General features: G+C 44.6%; 1 protein-coding gene across 3 annotated transcripts in view; it reads left to right on the forward strand.

Annotated features, from left to right (window-relative positions):
- Positions 1–12,941: 12,941 nt before the first annotated feature.
- SPDYC (speedy/RINGO cell cycle regulator family member C) overlaps positions 12,942–19,453 on the forward strand; it is a 155,421-nt gene continuing 148,909 nt past the window's right edge. The window contains exons 1-2 of one of the 3 annotated variants that reach the window (XM_069643070.1): positions 14,501–14,629; positions 18,354–18,531. In XM_069643070.1, the coding sequence (XP_069499171.1) occupies positions 18,503–18,531 (29 nt within the window). In that variant the 5' untranslated portion in view covers positions 14,501–14,629; positions 18,354–18,502. Of the gene's footprint in view, positions 13,022–13,057; positions 13,140–14,500; positions 14,630–18,353; positions 18,532–19,453 lie in introns of those variants that run through there. The other 2 variants (XM_069643071.1, XM_069643072.1) reach the window with 2 other exon arrangements.

The following is a 19,453-nucleotide window of genomic DNA, read 5'->3' on the forward strand; positions in this document are numbered from 1 at the left end:
ACTACTCAGTCATAGAGAAGGAATTACTTGCTATGAAGTTGGCTTGTGTGGAATGGAGGCATTTGCTCCAAGGGAGCCTACACCCGTTCCAGATACGAACAGACCATAAAAATCTGCAAATACTCAAGCAGCAAGAGTGTTATAACACCCGTCAGGCCAGATGGGCTCATTGTTTCGCCCAGTTTGATTTTGTCATCACATTCATCCCTGTTTAGTTGCCGATGCTCTCTCCCGCAAAGACGATGTTATCTTCCCGTACAGAAAGGAGTTTATGTTTCCTCGTACCCGGATCATATCTACAGTGTTTAACTTCTTGGAAGAAGTACGAGGAGCCTGCCTCCAAGAACCTACTCTCAATATGGGAAATCAACCAGTCACCACTAAGGACGGGTTGCACTTTATCCGTGGAAGACTGTTTATTCCTTACAATAATCTCAGAAGACGAGTCACTCAGTGGTGCCACGATTCCAAGACTGCAGGTCATCGAGGAGTACGAGGAACTCTGGAACTTCTCCAAAGAGCTTTCATCTGGCCCAACATGAAGGCCGACACTCAAGCCTATGTCCAATCCTGTATGGTGTGTTTACAAAGCAAATATACCACCTCGAAACCTATGGGGCTGCTACAACAGGAACCGGTTCCACCTGGTCCCTGGAAATGTATTTCTACGGATTTTATTGTGGAGTTACCGGTTTCCCGAGGCTGTACCTGCATTATGGTAACCGTAGACGCCTTCTAGAAACTTGCACATTTCTCTCCATTGACAAAGATCCCGTCCGCCTCGATCATGGCTGACGTATTCCTCAAGGACATATTTAGGTTACATGGGCTTCCTCAAAAGATAATTTCAGACAGGGGGAGCCAGTATACCTCCAGATTCTGGTCAGCATTGTGCAATTCATTGGGCGTTGAGAGAGCTCTTTCGTCGGGGTTTCACCCCCAAACAAATGGACAAACCGAGAGGTTAAACGGTACCTTAGAGCAATACTTAAGGTGTTTCATCAATAAACAGCAGGACAATTGGGTGGACCTGCTTCCCACAGCAGAGTTTGCATATAATAACGCTGTCCACACGGCTACAGGAATTAGCCCATTCTTTTGTACCTACGGATACAACCCGCAGTCCATAGTTCCGAGTTTCTGGGAGGAAACTAACATTCCTTCTTTGGAGAACACCCTTGTGCAGATCAAGGAGGCCCACGACACAGCCCATCAGAGCCTCTCTAAGGCTAGCAGTCGTTACAAAGAGCAAACCAACAAACACCGGAGTCAAGTTCCTGCCTGGGACAAGGGTTCCAAGGTCATGCTGTCCATCAAGTTCCTTCCTCGATGGGTTCGGCCTTCTAAGCTGTCACCCCGCTACATCGGACCCTTCGAGATAACTTCTAAGATAAATCCTGTGGCCTTCCGCCTAAAGTTGCCAGAGGGACTCAGACGGATTCATCCCGTGTTTCACTCATCTCTCTTACGCCCCTTTGTGCCAGATACTCGGAAACAAGCATCCCCCAAGCTGTGGACTTTGCCAGTTCCAGCTTCCGATGAATATGAAGTATCTCAGATACGGGACTCCCGTTATCATCGGGGACGTCTTGAGTATCTCGTTCATTGGAAAGGGTATCCCTCCTCAGAAGACACCTGGGAACCGCAGTTCCATATTCACTCTCCTCAACTGTTACACAAGTTCCACCGACTACATCCAGAAAGGCTGGGAGGGAGAAGCCTTCGGAGGGGGCATACTGTCACTGCCGCCGGCGACTGGCGTTTGTGGCGAAGGTGGAAACAAGGACGCCATTAAAATGTTCCATTACGTTCCTCCTCACCTACCAGACTCGGTCTAGTTGTTTTCAAGATGGCCGCCGCTGTTTGTATATCTCACTCGGCTGCCGGCGGCTCAGCGCGTTGCAACTGAGTTCATTCCTCACCCTGTTGCTTGCGCTAGTTTTTCCATCTGACAGTCTGCCTTGCTATCACGTCTTCCATACTCTTCCTGTTTTTTCTCCTCCTCCCGTTCCCTAGGGCCCCCCCCCTTCTTTGGATCCTGTGTGCCTTCTCATGTGTTTTGTTCCCATGCTGATTTTCTGCTGAGATTTCTTCGCTCTAGGATTCTCTATCTCCTGGATATTCCGTTCACTCTTGTCTTCCAACCCGAGGGGTACCTACCTGTAAACCGCCCTATCCATTTCCCTTGATTAACGGAATCACGCCGACCTTACTATTTCCTGGATTTTCGGCGAAGGACCATTCAACCTACTACAGTGCCGACGACTTCCACAACCTTCACGACTATATATGATCTAGGGGTTTTTTGCCGTTCCAGTGGCTTTTTCCCCTCTGGCTGTCGCGGAGGGGAGTCACCGTGGGTTTTCTCTGTCTGGGAGTCACGGTGGCTTCTTTCCGAGGTAGACCATATCTTCTAAAAAAGAAGAAGCCGTACATCGGACTTACCCGCCGGAAGAAACTGGACTATTCAGGTGAGGAGGAAGAGATTGGGGAGGGTTATCAATCGAGTGAAGACGAAGATATAGCTGATCACCTAGCAAGTCCCGTAGCCCATAGTGTCAGTCCTGATAGATTTAGGGAAATGGAATCCACTGCACATTTCATGGCTAGGTAGGATAGCTACCATTAAAATGGTGATCCTCCGAGGTTGTTATATAAATTCCAAGCTCTTCTGGTCAAGATTCATTTGTCTTACTTTAAGGCGCTGCATAAAGTGGTTAGGAGATTTATTTGGCGGAATAAAACTCTGAGAGTGGTATTTTAACGTCATCCAGGGAAAGTGAGGGAAAGGGCTGGCTGGATTTGAAAAATATTTTGAGGCTGCACAACTCCAGGCACTCCGGGAATGGTTTATTGGGGTTTTTAAGAAAGCTTGGGTAAAAATGGATAGGGCACTGGCCGGGTGCCCGTTGGAAGGGATATTGTGGATATATAGACAAGATAGACCTCCAAATACACAGGCCAGCCAGATGCTCTCAGTAGTGTTAGATATATGGAATCGCTTAATAGATAAAGTAGCATTGTCTACTCGCCCATCACCATTTACTCCATTATTTGAGAACCCGCAATTCTTCGCAGGGGTGATACAGGGTACGTTTAAGCAATGGTGGAGAGTAGGCTGCACAAAGATGGGTGATATGGTGACTGGAGAGGATATATTTTTGCATTTTTAGGAATGCAAACAGATGTTGGAGCTTGCGGAAAAGGGTAGATTAGAGTACTACCAATTGAGGCATTGGTTCGCCAGATCCGTGGGGTAGGAAGATGCAAGAAGTGAGTTCACTATATTTGAAAAATGTATTACCACACACTCAGGGAATAGACAAATGGTATCAAAGTTATATTCGATACTGATAGAAGAAAAGAAGGGACAGGCTTGGGGATATAGGCATAAATGGGACAAGACATTGGAGACAGATTTACCAACAGAGAATTGGGAACACCTATGGAAAAATATCCCCAAATTAACAAGGTCCATCCAGATAAGGAAAGCATGGTATAGGGTCATGTACCAATGGCACTTCACTCCTGAAAGACTACATTAAATGTTCCCGACTTCCACAGAGGGATGTTGGCGAGGATGTGGAGGGTGGGGTGACTGGTGGCATATATGGTGGGATTGCTCACATTTGAAGAGGTTCTGGGATGAGGTGATGAATCAGATAAATTGGAAACCTAAAGTATGGATGTGTGGTCTGTTTGATCCAGAGAATAGCTTTCCTACTAAAATTCAAAGCAAATCCTTCATGTTAATGGTGATAGCAGCATGGTTGGTTATTGCAAGTGCTTGGAAACAGAAAAATCTGCTGGGGGTTAGAGAATGGTTAATTGATCTGTGGGGATTCATAGCTTTGGAGTGGATGACATATAACCTTCAAGGGGGACAGTACAAATTCCAACAATGGGCGGTGGTATTGGACTAACTTAACAGTGACTTTGTACACCAATGGTGTCCACACAATCCACGTATTTTGAACATTATGTAAGCTAGAATGTATGTTGTCAAATTGAATAAGTGAATCGTTTTAAGTTACTCTGTCTAGAGGTGGGGAGGGGAGTGGGGATAATGGGTTGGTGGGAGTTGGAGAAATGGGGAGGGGGAGAAAAGATGTTTATTTGAAAAATGTTTATAAAAATATATTTTTTTTAAATGATCCTAAGAAAGTTGGTAGATAAAGATGGGAAGGACTGGGGCTGTATGATCCCCTGGGCACTATTTACAGTACGGTCCAGGGGCAGTATGATCCCCTGGGCACTATTTACAGTAAGGAAAACCCCTCAGGCATCTAAACCCCTCAGGCATCTACTGGATTATCTCCTTTTGAACTACACTGTGGTAGAGAACCTAGAGATGTCCTGGACATGCTCCGGGAGACCTCGAAAGAACGAGAAGAGGCACCCATTCACCTTTTGCAAACTGCTGCCAGATTTAGAGAGCATATGAGACTTGTTTGAAATGTAGTTTATACTCATATGGAAAAGGCCCAAATCCAGCAAAGATCCACCTATGACAAAAAGGTGAGTTTAATTTCGTTTTCCGTAGGACAAAAAGTATAAGTCCTCTTGCCTACCTCGGAAAAAAGCTTGTCTCTAAGTGTCATGGGCCATATGAAATACTGGAACAAACAGGAACCTGTACAACTTGACAGGAAACCGAAGGTCCATCTACATCATTTAAATCTCTTAAAAGAGTGGAAGGAAAACCTGTCTGCCACCAATGCCATGATACTATCCGGTTTGGTGTCAGAAGAAATAGACATCTTTGAATTAATTCCTCAAGAGCTATCTAGTCAACAACAAGATTTAAAAGATGTAATTATATTGTTTCCCGATGTATTCTCTGAGAAACCAGGAAGAGTGAAAGACATCTATCATTACTTTGGAAAACCTAAGGGAAAAGTGGTTCATCTGAAACCATATAGACTCCCGGAAGCCCGTAAACAGATAGTGTTTGAGGAAGTGAATAAAATGTTAAGAGCAAATATTATAGAACCCTCTTCAAGCCCATGGTCCTCCCCTATCATATTGGTCACCAGACCTGACCATTCCTGGACGTTTTGCATAGATGTCTGCCAAGTTAATGCCATTTGCAACTTCAATGCTTATTCCATGCCACGTATCAATGACCTAATTGATAAACTAGGAAACGCCAATTTTCTATCAACCCTAGACTTAACAAAAGGGTACTGGCAGGTCCCAAAGTATGGACTGTGAGAAACCTGAAGGTGTCTCACCCGCTAGTCCCCGGGGATCTGTAATCCAGGTGGCCAGTGCACGGCCATCACTTTTGGATACAGTTGCTGGGGGTGGACCAGTGCGGGAGGATCACCTGGATGAGGGGTCTTCTGGGAGTGGAAGTGGGACACCAGATGGTGAGACGCGGTATCCCCTTCCCTGTAACACCATTTCCCCATCCTGCCAGGCAGGATACCTAAGAACTCAACCTCCTACCCCCTTTCCCGAAACAAACACTTTCTCACGGACAGCTCACCGTGAGCGACAACGGGCTATCACCAGAGTCGTATACCTGAAGTGTCCCAATACAATGGTCAGGCAAGGTCAGGCAATTACTGATCATTATACACACCTGACTTCCATCACACTTCCCCACACAGATAAAAGGCGGAGCACGAAAGCACACTCTGAGCAAGGCAAATCACACAAGGAAATAGCAGTTACAAGAAGGCAGTTTAATATGAGGAGAAAGACGGCGAGACCAGGGAGGGTTGCCAGGAGGGAAGAGCCCATGACCTTTTCAGACCGTTACTTTTGTGAACCTTGCAAAGTAAGAAACCTAAGACCGGGAACTAAAGCTGAATAGACCTACACTGTGTATCAGAGGTACCCGGGGCTCTCTTGCATCGATAACCAAGTCAGGCAAGAGCGGTTTCCTCTGTGGTATTGTCCTTAACTCCTACAACAAAGCAGCATCAGTAAAAATAGCGCAGCTGGTGAGTTGGAGAGACTGATACCAAACCAGCTTGTGTTTGAACCAAGGTTGCAAGCAGCAACATTGTATGAAGAAATCTAGAGAGAACAGTGTGTGAGGCGTAAGTGATGAGCGATGCAAATATAATTGGAAACCAAAGGAGTGATTGAACTTTGGGTGGCCAAGAAAGATACCGTAGACAGAGTGGTCCGGCGCAACGTGGGTGCTCAGTTGAAAGTCTCTGTTTGGTATTCAACTGATGCTTAGTGTTGAAAAGGCAATCTTCAAATTGAAGTGGTCCTGCAACGGATCAAGCTAAACCCTGTGCACATTAGAAAGTCTTCGACAGTTTAATGTGAACTGCAATTGGTCCGAGCCCGGCTGAGGGAGACTAATTGGATAAGAGAAAGGATCTGAGCCCGGCTGAGAGGCATCCGGGGTGAACAATGAGTCATCTGAGAAAGAATATTCTCTGAACATTGTAAAAAGGGGATCTGAGCCCGGAAGAGGGGGAGCCACAGTAACGATTGTGACAGAAAATTGATCTGAGGCCGGCTGAGGGGGATCCAGGGTGAATCACCTGAATTGGATACTTGTAAGAAGAAAATAACGTTGTATTTTGTTTTTTGGTACATCAGGCCCTCTGAATCAAGAGACTTTTAAGAAGTAAAGAGACTTGTACACAGAAGGTCCTGATGCTGGCAATGGAAATGTATCCTCATGCCATAGAAGCCAGAGTGAGTGCTTTGCTGAGTGAACTGCAATTCGATCTGATCCAATCCCCTTTGTTGACCTTAAGCAGGCCAAGAAAGCTCAGATTACATGTGTACACAGAGATCAAGAAATGCACCCACGAATACCCATTCCTATTTGTATTAGCGACACTTATAAAGTCATTCTGTCAGCTGTAATACCAGGCATTCTGGAGGAGGTCTTCTTCGGCCGGGATTTCCCCGGATTCTCCTCTCTCATGTAGAGCATGCAGGTTCACTGTTTTACTCCCATTCGTCTCTGGCAAAAAGAACCTTTTTGTCCTGACTTGTCAGGAATAAGGGTTGGTGTGCAAAAGACTTTAAAAAGGGCTGGAGACACGTAAGATCTGGAAAAACTACACTTCCCATCAGCACTTGGGAAATATGTAGTTGTGAAGCTGCGCGCGCATGTGACCAGCTGTTAGTGATTAAGAACAGCTTATTACGGGCCAACGGTGCGCGGCATGTGTGGCTTATTTTGTTTGCAGCATGAAGCGGGCATGAAGGAAGATTGAGGAACGCAGCCGCGTAACTTTGTTTAACATTGCTGAAGCGGCAGGATTCTGTTTTCAGTGGCGGCGGGGGGAGAGAATGTTGCAGGCGGTGTTCGGCATTCAAGACTTCGTCCGGGTAGGCTCGTGGGCCCCCTGGACCTCAGATAAGTGCGGGAGGGGCTGTAGGGGTAATCTGTGTATGCTCCTAAGCGCTTCTCTCTCAGTGAACTGGCAACCATGAGAGAGGGGCAGGGTGTTGATTTCTAACTGTCTCTATTAATGCATAAACTCAGCATGGCTTGTTTAAAGTTGGAAAAGCATTGGAAGAGGAATGCAAGCATATTGTTTATTTGATGAAGCACCTGTGCTCAAAGTGGAGGGGCCACTATTTACCTCTCAATCAGTGCTGTAACTGGTTGTTCAGGGTATTGTTCAAACAGGAACGGGCATGGCAGCATAGTTGATGTTTTGTTTCACAATCATGTTATGTGTTGATATTCTGTGCTTCTGCTTTCCCTGAGGGCCATGTGTATTGTTCATCATGGTGGGAATATTCCCAATTGTATGTGTTCATACTGCTTGCTACATGTATTGTTGTATGTGAAAGGAAAAGACAGTACACGTATTAAGGTGTGCTTATCATGTGTGGGACAAAGTAGGAATTGCATGGTGTATGTTTATGAGCAGGTAGTACGAGGTTAGTTTAGGGAGGCTAGGGTTTCACCCTGTTACTTCCCCTGTCCTATCCAAACTAGGTGTTCCCTTATCCTCTATCCGGTGCTCTTAAAACCCCCTACCCTATCCACAACATCTCCCTAACTCCTCTTCCTCCCATTGGCTGCCACGTGGTGATCTGTGTTATATGTATCAGGTACCTGTGCCAACCATGGTGGGAGGGTCGAATGCATTCGGCTTCTGTGGTTCGAGGGAGAGTGTCGAATTCTCTCTTCCATTATTGTGTACTATTGACATGACTCCGATATTTGGACATGGCTCTCAGCCAAAAGGGACAATCCCCTCTTTTACAAATAGCCCTAAAGCAGGTAGCCAGTGTTCTTGGGGAAGGGTATTTGAGAAACCTAAGGGTATTCTCCAATGTGGACCCTGAGAATCCTCTATTCAGGTGGCCAGGGGCAGGTCACTGCTTTTGGATCCCAGCCCTCGGGGTAGACAAGCGAGAGAGGATCATCTGGGAAGGGGAGACCAGGGTTGAACTAAGGGGAATACTTCAGCCAAGATGCAGTATCCCAATGAGAAGAAATCCCAGAAGCCTTTGTGGGATATGCAGGTCCCATGGTCTCTAATCCGAGAGAGAGACAAACATGTCACCCTGGAACAACACCCAGCAAGGGGGAGGACAAGATAAGACAAAAGATATAGCTCCAATTCCAACACTTCTTTGTCTTCCCCTAGTGTAGATCATAAGAAATACTATGAAGATCAGTACTCTCATGTCAGAGTGTTTGGGGTAGGGAGTAATCTGACACGTTCCCCTCTCTCTTTTGCCAATCGCCTTAAAATAATGTCATCGGTAAACATAAATCCCCAATTTGTCTTGTATCACCCTGCTCATTTCCAACAAGTACTGTGACAAGGAAGAGGTGATTGGGAGTAATGAGAAGTACCCATAGAAACATCATAGGGATACACAGTGAGGCTTACCATCTAACAACAGTAGACTGTCCCACTGACAGAGTCAGGCATGGTCAGGCAATCAGCCCAAACCATTTACACCTGATTCCACTTGACAATTACTTCAGGTATAAAAGGTGTGATTCTGCTAGGAAGTACGAGCGGGCTGGGATTGCTGGTTGGAACGTGAAGGCAGCAACATGAGAAGCCTGGGAGGGCCAGAGGATAACGGGATGCTGAGACGCTGGCCCGGCGTACCAGACGGGGCACAGTGAGGCAAAAGAGCTGTGTCATTGTGAAGCCGGAGGAAGGCGAGGTGCTGCTTATTTGCTGTGTCCAGGCCAGTGCTCGTTCCCCTGGGACATGTGTCGGTCCCAGGAGTGTCTGAGGGGCAGTTGGTAAGACCCTAACCTCATGTCCCGTATCCCGGGGAGCTGCTCGCCGGTGCTGTGCAGTCTGGGTGAGTCTCGCTAGGGGAATGAGAGGAATCGAGGTGTGTGAGGATGGTTGGAGCGGCAACGGCACCTTGAAAGCAGAAAGTAAAGCAGTAAGTGGAAAGAAAAGAAGAGTGCGCTAAGGGCGCAAAGCGAAAGACAGTAAAGTGTGTGTGCAACCAACCCGAAGCAGGAAAAGGGGGTGTGAGCGACCCGACAGATTGAAAATAAGTAAAAGATTTAAAACAATTGAAAAGAAAGCAAAGAGATGGTACGAGCGACCAGAAACAGGAAAGAAGGGTGCAAGCAACCCGACAGATTAAGAAAATGAATTCAAAAGTGAGAAAAAGTAAAGAAAAGAGGGCGAATGACCCAGAAGCAGTAAAAGGGGTACAAAAGACCCACCGGTTGAAAAGGGAAAGAGCAAGAGACACGAGACAAACAAAGGAAGGTACAAGGGTGCATGACCAAAGAACAGAATGTGCCAGGGGCACGATAAAGTCAAGAAGATTGTGCAAAGATATGATATGACATGTACACAAGTGTTTCTAGGTTTGATAAGACAGAGAGGGAAGACAGAGGAAGGACAAGACAATCGATCTTACTAGGCCTTGTGTCTTTCAGATTGTGCAAGTGCAACAAGGCCAAGTGCAGGGGGAAGGGAGAAGGGGAAGTGCAATCAGGGCAGCAATGCTCTGAGTAATAGCAAGCTAGGGCAGCGCGGTACTGGGTAAGTACAAGGAGACAGTGGACTGTAGTGGTTACAGTTCCAGCACATAAGGGCGCGGTAGGCCCTGAGGCAGTGCAGGGGAGACTGATCATGGAGGAGCCTGGTACCCAGTGAGACTATGAGGGTCGCCATGCAACCAGTCGGCGCTGTGGACAGTTGGGGAGGGAAAGAGAGAAAGCAGTGGAGAAAAGGAAAGTCTTGAGCTGCTTCTGGAAGTTCAGGTGCTCCGGCTCAAGTTTGAGAGGGACAGGGAGGCCATTCCAGAGGCAGGCACCTGCAGAGGAGAGTGATCTACACCCCACTCTCTATCTAGAGAACCTTCTGACCCTCAGAGAGTTGGAGGTAGCTGAGTGAAGGGCTTGAGAAGGAAGGGATTTTGGAAGAGAGGGTTGGATGTAGTGCAAGAGTTGGAAGAGGCACAGCAAAGAACAGAGAAGGATGCAGATGTGCACCATTGAAAGAAAGAAATGTGAAAGAAGGTGAAAGAAAAACAAAGCCAGAGTGGAAAGGTGCCCAAGACGGAAAGGTGCCCAAAAGGAAGAAACAGAGTACAAGGAGAGTTTCAGGAGTCAGAGTGGTTGCGCAGGGGAGGGGGAGAAGCCCAGCATTTTGGAAAGTCTCCAACACTACCCCATGGAAAGAACTGTGTGTTAAAACTGTGCTTCTTGACAAGGTGAACTTTTGTGTGAAACTAGAGGGGCCTAGGCTTGGGGAAGGGAACCCTGAGAGGCCCAACAGAGACATTGTACAACATTGTAAAGAGAGGCCTAAACCACTACCCCATGGAAAGAACTGTGGCTTTTTGTTTGGAACTGGAATGAACGAAGCTTGGGGAAGGGAACCCTGAGAGACATTGTGAATTCTATTGACTTAAGGCAAGAGCCCCACGTGGAAGGTTCCAAGGGCAACCCTTTTGAGTTTAACTAGTTTTGAACTGGCAGAACTACACCTATTAGTAAGACTAAATGAAACCAGCTGTTGTTTACATTTCCTTTTTACCACCATTTTTTTCTTTAAAAAGTTCCCTGAACACATTTTGTCTAAGAATGAGGGCAAGACACAGACAGGCTTTGGTTTTGGACTTACGGACATTGACGGCATCAGTTGAGGGAATCACCACTTAGGGCCAGTTAGGCATTCCACCAACCCAACAAAGCTTATAAAGGTTTTCGAACGGTTACCTTTGAGTCTGTGTCTCTTTTGATACCATGCCTGTCTCACACTGACCATATTGAACCCAGTCAATGGGACATCCCTGACCTTCAGTACGGGATGCTTTCATGCACCTCTTTTTCGTCTCAGTACTAGAGTGGTGTTTGTGATAGGAAGTGTGCATTACTCGTAGTTGCTTCTTCCTTTTATTGGTACTTGGTGGGAACTTACAGGGGAAAATAGAGCATGAATGGAAGTAGGCCATGAAGGCTGAGGGAAGGGAGGGTAAGTCAGTGTTAGGGAAGGGGGATACCTATCTCGCTGATCCAGGCACCCTCTTTCCAATCCCTGCGATCTTCCCTTGCTTGTCCGCCTGCAGGGTCGGGATTCAAAAGCGATGGCCCTCCCCTGGCCACCTGAACAAAAGATCCCTGGGGAGTGGTTGTGAGAGTGTCTTCAGGTTTCTCACACCAACTAGACTCATACATGCCAACCCTTCCGATTTAGGCGGGAGACTCCCAATTTACAGTGAAAAATACTGCTATTTTTCACGTTCTCCAGCCTAAAATTATTCTTTGTCCAATGCATTCCTATGGGGACATTGTTGTCTCCCGATTTCTCTGAAGAAATCTCCCTCCCAGGTGCCTCGGAACGTTATCATGTATGTAGACTCTGTCAAAAATATCTTACCTACATCTACCATGTACACCCTACATTTTCAACCAACTACTTCTTTGTGTACTCCCCAAACATTATGTGAGCTCTGCAACTAGCGCCTAGGGCTTTGTGCACTTTTACAAATGTAAAAATAAAAATAAAAAAATGTAAATAAAGACAGATGTAGGAACCGATACTGTGGTTATGCTCTTAAATCAGGGACTAAACGTGTTTCTAAAAAAATGTATTAGATTTAAGTCTCCTGTTCCTGCACCTTTTTAAATTGTTTAGAGAGCCACCAGTGTATTCAACCATTAATACGCCCCCATTCTCATCCCTCCAGCCACCCACCCACCTCCAATCCAAGGGTCCTGTTTCCATTTCAAAAACTGAGTACATGCATTTGGGGGCTCAAATGGTTTATGATGTTGGACACTGAGTTATATTTTGCCATTCAAATTAGAAACTGTTTTGAAATCCGCTGAAGGATGTTTACTGTTCTTATTAGTGATAGTTTAGGTTTCTCTGACGTACATTTTGGGTCGATATTAAGAGACACAGGAAATTATATTTTATGATTTAAATTTGAGACAGTTTAGATTTGAAATGGAATGCAATTTTGTGTACTTAAAGGTTAAAATTAGGGACACTTTACGGTTTCAACTAAACTTGTTTCAGGGTTCAGATTAGAGACCTTTTATTAACTTGCATTAAAGGAATGGTGCCTATTGGGAGTTATAATTTTTTCTAATGACCGCACAGCAGGCATTATGCGCGGCTACCTACTCCACTAGAGTTAGGTCTATTGGCCTAACTTCCTGAAGTTTAGACCCAAAGACTGTGAGAGAGAACTTTCGGTCGCTATAGTTACAGATAGGCACGCAACAAACCCCTGCACTCTAATCCTTCATGTGTGATTGGTTGAGTGGGATGAGGGGCGGGGCTGAACTAAGTGACAGCTTCACCTTCTTTCTCCCAACAACATGGGCCTAGAACATGTTGAAGCCAATGAAAAAGTTATCTTCTTACCCAGTTGCCCAATAGGATCGACCGGCAGGTCATGCTGGACCCGTTTGGTTTATTCGAAGAAGGATTGGTCCACTGTGGAGAGGGAGGTGTCAGCCTATAAAGAGAACCGGGAGGGGGGGGGTACTTGTTTAGAGTCACGTGTCTGTGCGCGGAGAGGTAGAGCGGTGCCGCTGGTTGTATGCGTGCGCGGGCTGGAGGCGTTCTCTGCTCAGGTGAACATGATCAGTGCACGCCTGGTCCTAGAGCGCGGGAAAGAGCGTGAGCGCGCGCTGACCCCTTGCTCAGGGCGGGAGTTGGGGTTGGAGCGGGGTCCTTTCTGTGGTGGGCATGGTAGGTAGGACAATTGCGTAGTGTCTGTTGCAGATGGTATGATGGTGGGCTGAGGCAACAGTCATGGAGGAGAGGTAGGGCGGAGTAGACATAGAGCGTCTAATGGTCATGTAGTTGGTTTTGAACGTGTAGGGTGGTGGGGAAGGAGTGGACAGGCGAGATGTCCCTTAGTGGGAGAGGTAATACGTAGGACAGGGACGCAAAGCTTGTTGGCTTCTTGTGGGGGAGGCGTGATGTCCAGTGTGGGCACTGGACTGCTGTCGTGGAGGTAAAGCATGCACGGGGGTTATTTGTGTTCAGGAACTAGGGGACGTGGTTCCATAGAATATTGAAGGCGAATGACAGGTAAGGTGTCCGTTTTCCTTTAGGAGTTGGCATTCTTTGTGATCCAAAGAAGGGTATTATATAAATGCTTTAATTCCACTCCTTGTTTGTACCTTAATCTCCACAGTCCATCTAGTGTGTGGCATTCTAATGGCAGTTCCATTTTTCTCTCCTGCCCCCCTTCAGACCTAAACTCTTAAACCTTTTTATTTGCCCATGTCCACCGAGTTGGACTTTTCTATTAACACGCTTTCCTGTGAATTTGAGATTTTCCATTTATTCCTAGAGTATAGATATAGGTCGCTATAGTACTACCTCCAGGATGGGTAAACACACACTTAAAATATATAATGTATGTATATATATTTTCCCTCGCTAGTTAGTCATGTTTTGTTGATGTGTTTTATAATTTTCACTAACAGCTTTATAATGTAAAACGTTGATTGTTCTTATATGTACTTACGTTATTTATATTATAATATGGTAGAATAAATGAATCCCATTGCCTTTCTTAAACTGCTGATGTGACAATATTGTCAGTGTTTAGGCTGAAAGTGTACACTTATCTAACACATAAAACAATAAAAGATGAAAGGGGCGGGGGATAGGTGATTGTTTACATATCCACAGTAATTTTTTGTTCAAATTGCACTCTGAACGCTGTTATTGTTTAGCTTCTTAACTCATAATTTAAAATGAACACTCTAACATCATTAGAACTTAGGTTGTTCCTGCGTGTTACAAGCAATATCTTAAATCTTATCAGGATTTGTAAACATTTATTTCAAAATTACCAATGTTAAGTGTGGATTGTCGAGGCTTTTGCAGGGTCAATAAAGAAATGATTATCTGGAAAAAAATCAGTGTTCACGTGTAGTTCTTCGTGGACTATATTGATCAATTCCCATGTTACTTCTAGACGTTTCTTGGGGAGGGGAGACGGGATTAATCGTAACCTTTCCTCCTCCTGCCCCATTACCTCGTGGCCTTTTGATGTGCCATTAATTGCCCATTGTTACAACTCCTGTGATTCATTCACTTTAGCCCTGTGTAGGTGTGCTGGGTTGAGTGATGTTTGGCCCCACAGCACGGTAGACTGATGGCAGCTGTGACATTTCTTTAATATGAGTCTTCTGAAGACTAGTGGCAAGCTTTCAGGGCTTTGGGTGAGTGTTCCAGATCTAAGGTATTGTGTACCTTTTTCTATGTTTTCATGTTTTCTTTTTCTTTCTCTTGGATGTATGTAGTCAATTGTTCTGGAACAACATAACTATAAAAAAACGTATATTTTTAATACTTTTCTAGTTTATATTCCTTGTTGGTCATCCATAATAGGGACTGTTGTGGGTTTATTGAGGTATCCAACAGTTCATTAATGATGCAGCCTGGTAAAACCAGCAATGTTGGCCGTTCTTAGCAAGGCAAGGTGTAGATTATGATGTAGTGATTAGCTTAATCCTTTAGTAAAAATGTTCATTGCAAAGGTCGCACATGGAGGGGGGGCGGGTGGGTGCCTGTAATTGACAAAAAATACAGTTGGACCTGCAAAACAGAAGAGCTGTTAAAATGTGGCCTGTAGTGTCTTAAATTGGGGTGGGGAGAGGGAGGGACTTTAGGAACCAAAATAAACTAGTAAACCCATTGACTCGGTTTAGCTTGGTTTTCTTGAGTATCTAAGATTTATAAAAGTAGCATTGACCATGCAATTACTCCTTAGAACCTTCGAGTTCTGCCTGCTAACTTGTAAAAATTTCAGCAGTTGCATGATCAAATTGTAGCAGCAATTTAATCAATTACTAAAGCAAGGTCAGGTGTAAGAACCTCCCTTCGTGGAACTTGTTTGCTTATATTACACATGGCGAATTTGGTCTCTATCGATAAGCTCTTAAATTCTAACACAGACCTTGCTACCTGCAAATAAATTCAAAAGCTTAGTTACAAGAACAATCCCTTCTTAGATATTGAGGTAGATTCCCAATAACTAACTAAATAGCTGTAGAACTAGTCAAGTTGACTGAGCCCCATGTTGGGAGATTTCTAATTCACCATTCCCTGCAAGACTCTTGTAGAGGGTGGTTGTCAAACGGCTACCCTCAATCAGTGAGTGTAACTTTCATGTTTTACTACAGACCCATTAGAGGCATGAATATCTTTCTGACCCCTCTCCTATATTTGGGCGGAAGCCCTGATTGCATTGTAATTTTTCACAACTTTTCACCCAGATCGTCTTGCTTAATGACTAACATCCAAATTGTTGATCAAGACTTCGAGGCAGAACCGCTTTTCTTTGACCTACAGCCTTGCTAATGGTTCCACAATGCTCTGTACCATACTGTTTAATATCCTCTTTGCCCTCATGCTCGCCCAATTTTCTTTCGCTCTCGTTTGGAAGTATGGAAATGTGACATTTGATTGAAGTAACACACCAGAGTTCGTTTGTGTGCTCTCCCCTGTTAAATGTCTGGATGGGTGCATGAGTAACCCCTCTGTAACCATGTCTCCTTTGGTCCCTGTCCTAACTTTCCCAATTTAAGGAGCATAGGTGTCTACCCTGATTTCAGAGATTAATGTGAAATCCCAGATAATGTAGACCTGCTCTTTCCTTTTGACATGCTTGAAACTGCTGTTCCCTTGCATTTACAACTCAACTAGGAGTCTTGTCTCTTAACTGAATTACTCTAGTATGTAAATCTTCCATTAAACAAATTGCGGTGGCTTGCTGCGCATGCTCTTCAGGGAACTTGCCTGATCAGACTACACTGGTTACTGCTAAAGTCTGACATCCGATTCTCTTGCACATACCCCTCCCTTTTTTGATCAACAGGTTAATTACATACGTCCTTTACAGATCTGGCCCATTTTGCTCACTCGCCCATAGTCTCATATCTTGATTGACAAGTGGGTGACTACACCTTCTGTCCAGGCAACCAAGCTATGAATTATTCTCCAATTGACTTCAGGCTTGTGACCATTGTTACCAGTCTACATCTAAAGACTGGTTTTACTGAAGACTATACCTTTTGGATTTCAGTGGTTTGTGTACTTGAATTTTTTTAACGTATTGAATGGGTCTCTGCTTTGTGGCCCTACTCGGGTCCTATTGGCTCAACATGCATCTGTCTAGTCTTTGAGACTACATAAGTCCATGCTGAATATACTGCAGCGGTTGCATGTCCCCAGTGGCTAGACCTCGGCTTAAACTACCCAGATGTTGTGTTCTTGCATTGTGAAAGGCAGTTTTCATGCTGGGGGAGGAGGGGCTGGGGAGGGAAACATTACTTCTATTCTCGGGCCACTTTGAAACCATGTTCATGAGTTTTGGCTACCTTGTGTCCTCAGTTTAGATAACGTAGACGTGGTCAGTTCTTTACTTTGATAATGTCAGCATAATTTGTGAAGCAGCAGTCACATTTCTTAGTATTTTTTTTTTTAAAAAAAGGTTCTTGAGGCAAGGCACCTACACAAGACTGTACACATTAGTCAATGTCGAGATAGTATTAGTCACTTGCCTAGCCCTAAACTTTCATCGCATAGTTCCAGCCTCTCCAGGAAATGGGGTTGGTTGATCATGGCGGAAAACTTCCAGATTTTCAAAATCAGTTGTGGTTTATGAATCAAAAATATGGGACACTTCCCATGCAATGAAGAAAGCCACTGGAAACTGTTGTGTAAATGATGACTCCTATTCCATGTGTAGATTTCATGATTGTGCCTGATCGAAACACACATTTGCTGGCTTCAGTAGGAGACCTGGACGATGGTGAATTGCTCTGCCTTAGGCCGGTTTCTAGATACGATATTGAAGTGAGTATTTTATTTTTTTATGTTGGGATTATTTGCCTGTTGAGTAAACGTGGCTGGTAGGTACACTAACTGTAGGGCTGGTTGTAGGTCTCATTCTAGAGCAGACATTGCTGGTTCGTTTTTATAAAGGCAACACCTGAAAAGGTGGGGCATTGTCTAAAGCATAACTTCTGCCCCCACCTAGAAATACTTGATGTTTAAGGAGGTTGCTGTCCTTGCAAGTTTCTGCTTGGAGATTCATGACTTTAGGTCGGCTTTATATCGTTGGCATCCCTAGCGTGATTTCCTCAACAGCATGCCGTAAGCCGAAATAAATATTCTTTGACTTCTGTCTTGAGTTCTACTTTAAATCCCTCAAGGTTCATAGTTCTTGGTGACAATCTTAAAAGTCCAACAATGTGGTTAACACTATATGGTCCTTATTACAGGATAAGCTGGTAAGGCTCATTGTATTGAGCAGTAATGTCACATTCGCAACCTACAATGCAAGTTTTTTTTTTTTTTTTTTTTGTCGGGAAAGGTTCAGCCCTTCATCCCTCCATTTTACTAAATTGAATAATTAAAGCACTCCATTCTGATGGGGAAACTATACAAACCCCTCAGCAATTTAATTTTTCTAACTTGCCACCATTCCATAGGCCTCAGGGCCGACAATAAGACGAGATGCACAGACCGAACAATTCTAAGTGACCAGGGTACATGAGGCATAGATATTATGGTGCTCCCACGAGTAACTTAAATTTTTCAATAGTAATGTGTCAACCTGCCATGGGAGGTTGGTGGGGAAAAAAATAACCCAGGCAAGGCATGCAATTAACTTTTTCGCACCCAAATCCTAGATACTCTGACAACTAAACCCACAAGCTTTCGTAATGGGGATGCTCAGGCTCCATCTTGAATCTGTGGTCCCTTTGTTTTGAGATGTTAAATTTGTGTCTGGAGACCTCCATATTGACTGCACCAAGGCTTGGAAGTGATATGCTATGTACTTAACTAACTTTCCTTTTCCTTCTTATTGTCCTACCTTTGGTAAGCTGATTGGAGTGTTTGCTATGTCCAAAATAAGACTCACTGGTTTTCTTCCAGACATTTTGTTAATTTGCTTGCAAGTCAAAGAACACAGCATAGCAATCACACCTTCCAGGTCCAGAGTCTGTATAGTTTCCAGATCACATGACTAGAGAAACTTGGAGAAAACCCGCTTCTAGACCTTCTGGCAAGTTTGTCCTGTCCTGATGAGAACAATGGACCCAAACATGGAAGTGTAAGTTAATCTGTTTTAATGGGAAAAGTATAATTCAGTTCCAGTATGACGTAGCCTGCTGGCAGTGGAAATTACCAACCGGAGAGTCTTTCCATGTTTGCCGAGTGGTATTTGTCCACTGACCCTATGAACACTTCTGTTTTCATACAGCAACCCATTGTCCATGCATATTTAGACCCACTCTATCCATTGGATGCAAGCCCTTGGCCTTGCTCCAGTAAACTAGCTGAGTATGGGGCAGACTAGCCCTTCAAACACTCATGCTTGAATGTCCAGTATTCCCTTCAACTGAAAGGAAGATCTAATAAATGTCAGCCAAACAAACACCAACTGGTATATGCAGGTTATTTCATAGGACAGGACATTCCGAGCTGAAGTTCAAAAAGGGTGTCCTTCATCCCTCATAAATCCCTGTTAGTTGTGTTCATGTGTTTGTTTTAATTCCGGTTAAGACTGAAGGGATGGGAAATAATTTCTCCTTATCCTCTTCCCGCTATCTTCACCCCTCATTTGTTTCTCCTTATCCTAGTTTCCCTCTCCCTATTCAATTTCGAATGTCTTCATGGCCTGGCCTATCCCTCTAGTCTGCTAGACCAAGGCTTACATTTTTCTGAAATTGATAGTTTGCTAATTAGCAAAATTGTATACATTGTTGTTTGTACCAGAGACCTAAAATGAGCAATAATACAGCGGTTTTGTGTACCGTCAAAATGCGTTAGTCGGGCCTTGCAAATTCTTCGATTCCACTACACCTGCAGGTCAGGTAACTTAGTTTACCTATTTGACCGAAGAGAAATGCACTCCACCCATGGCACATATGGCAAATTGAAATGCGCTTTGTGAAAAGCACTGCTGCCAGCCATGCACAGTGAAATATGTATTTAACATTTACCACATACAAAGTAAATGTTAAATACAAGTT

The sequence above is a fragment of the Ambystoma mexicanum genome, chromosome 2p (assembly GCF_040938575.1).
Source record: "Ambystoma mexicanum isolate Mex_15411 chromosome 2p, UKY_AmexF1_1, whole genome shotgun sequence".
Classification (NCBI taxonomy): Eukaryota; Metazoa; Chordata; class Amphibia; order Caudata; family Ambystomatidae; genus Ambystoma; species Ambystoma mexicanum.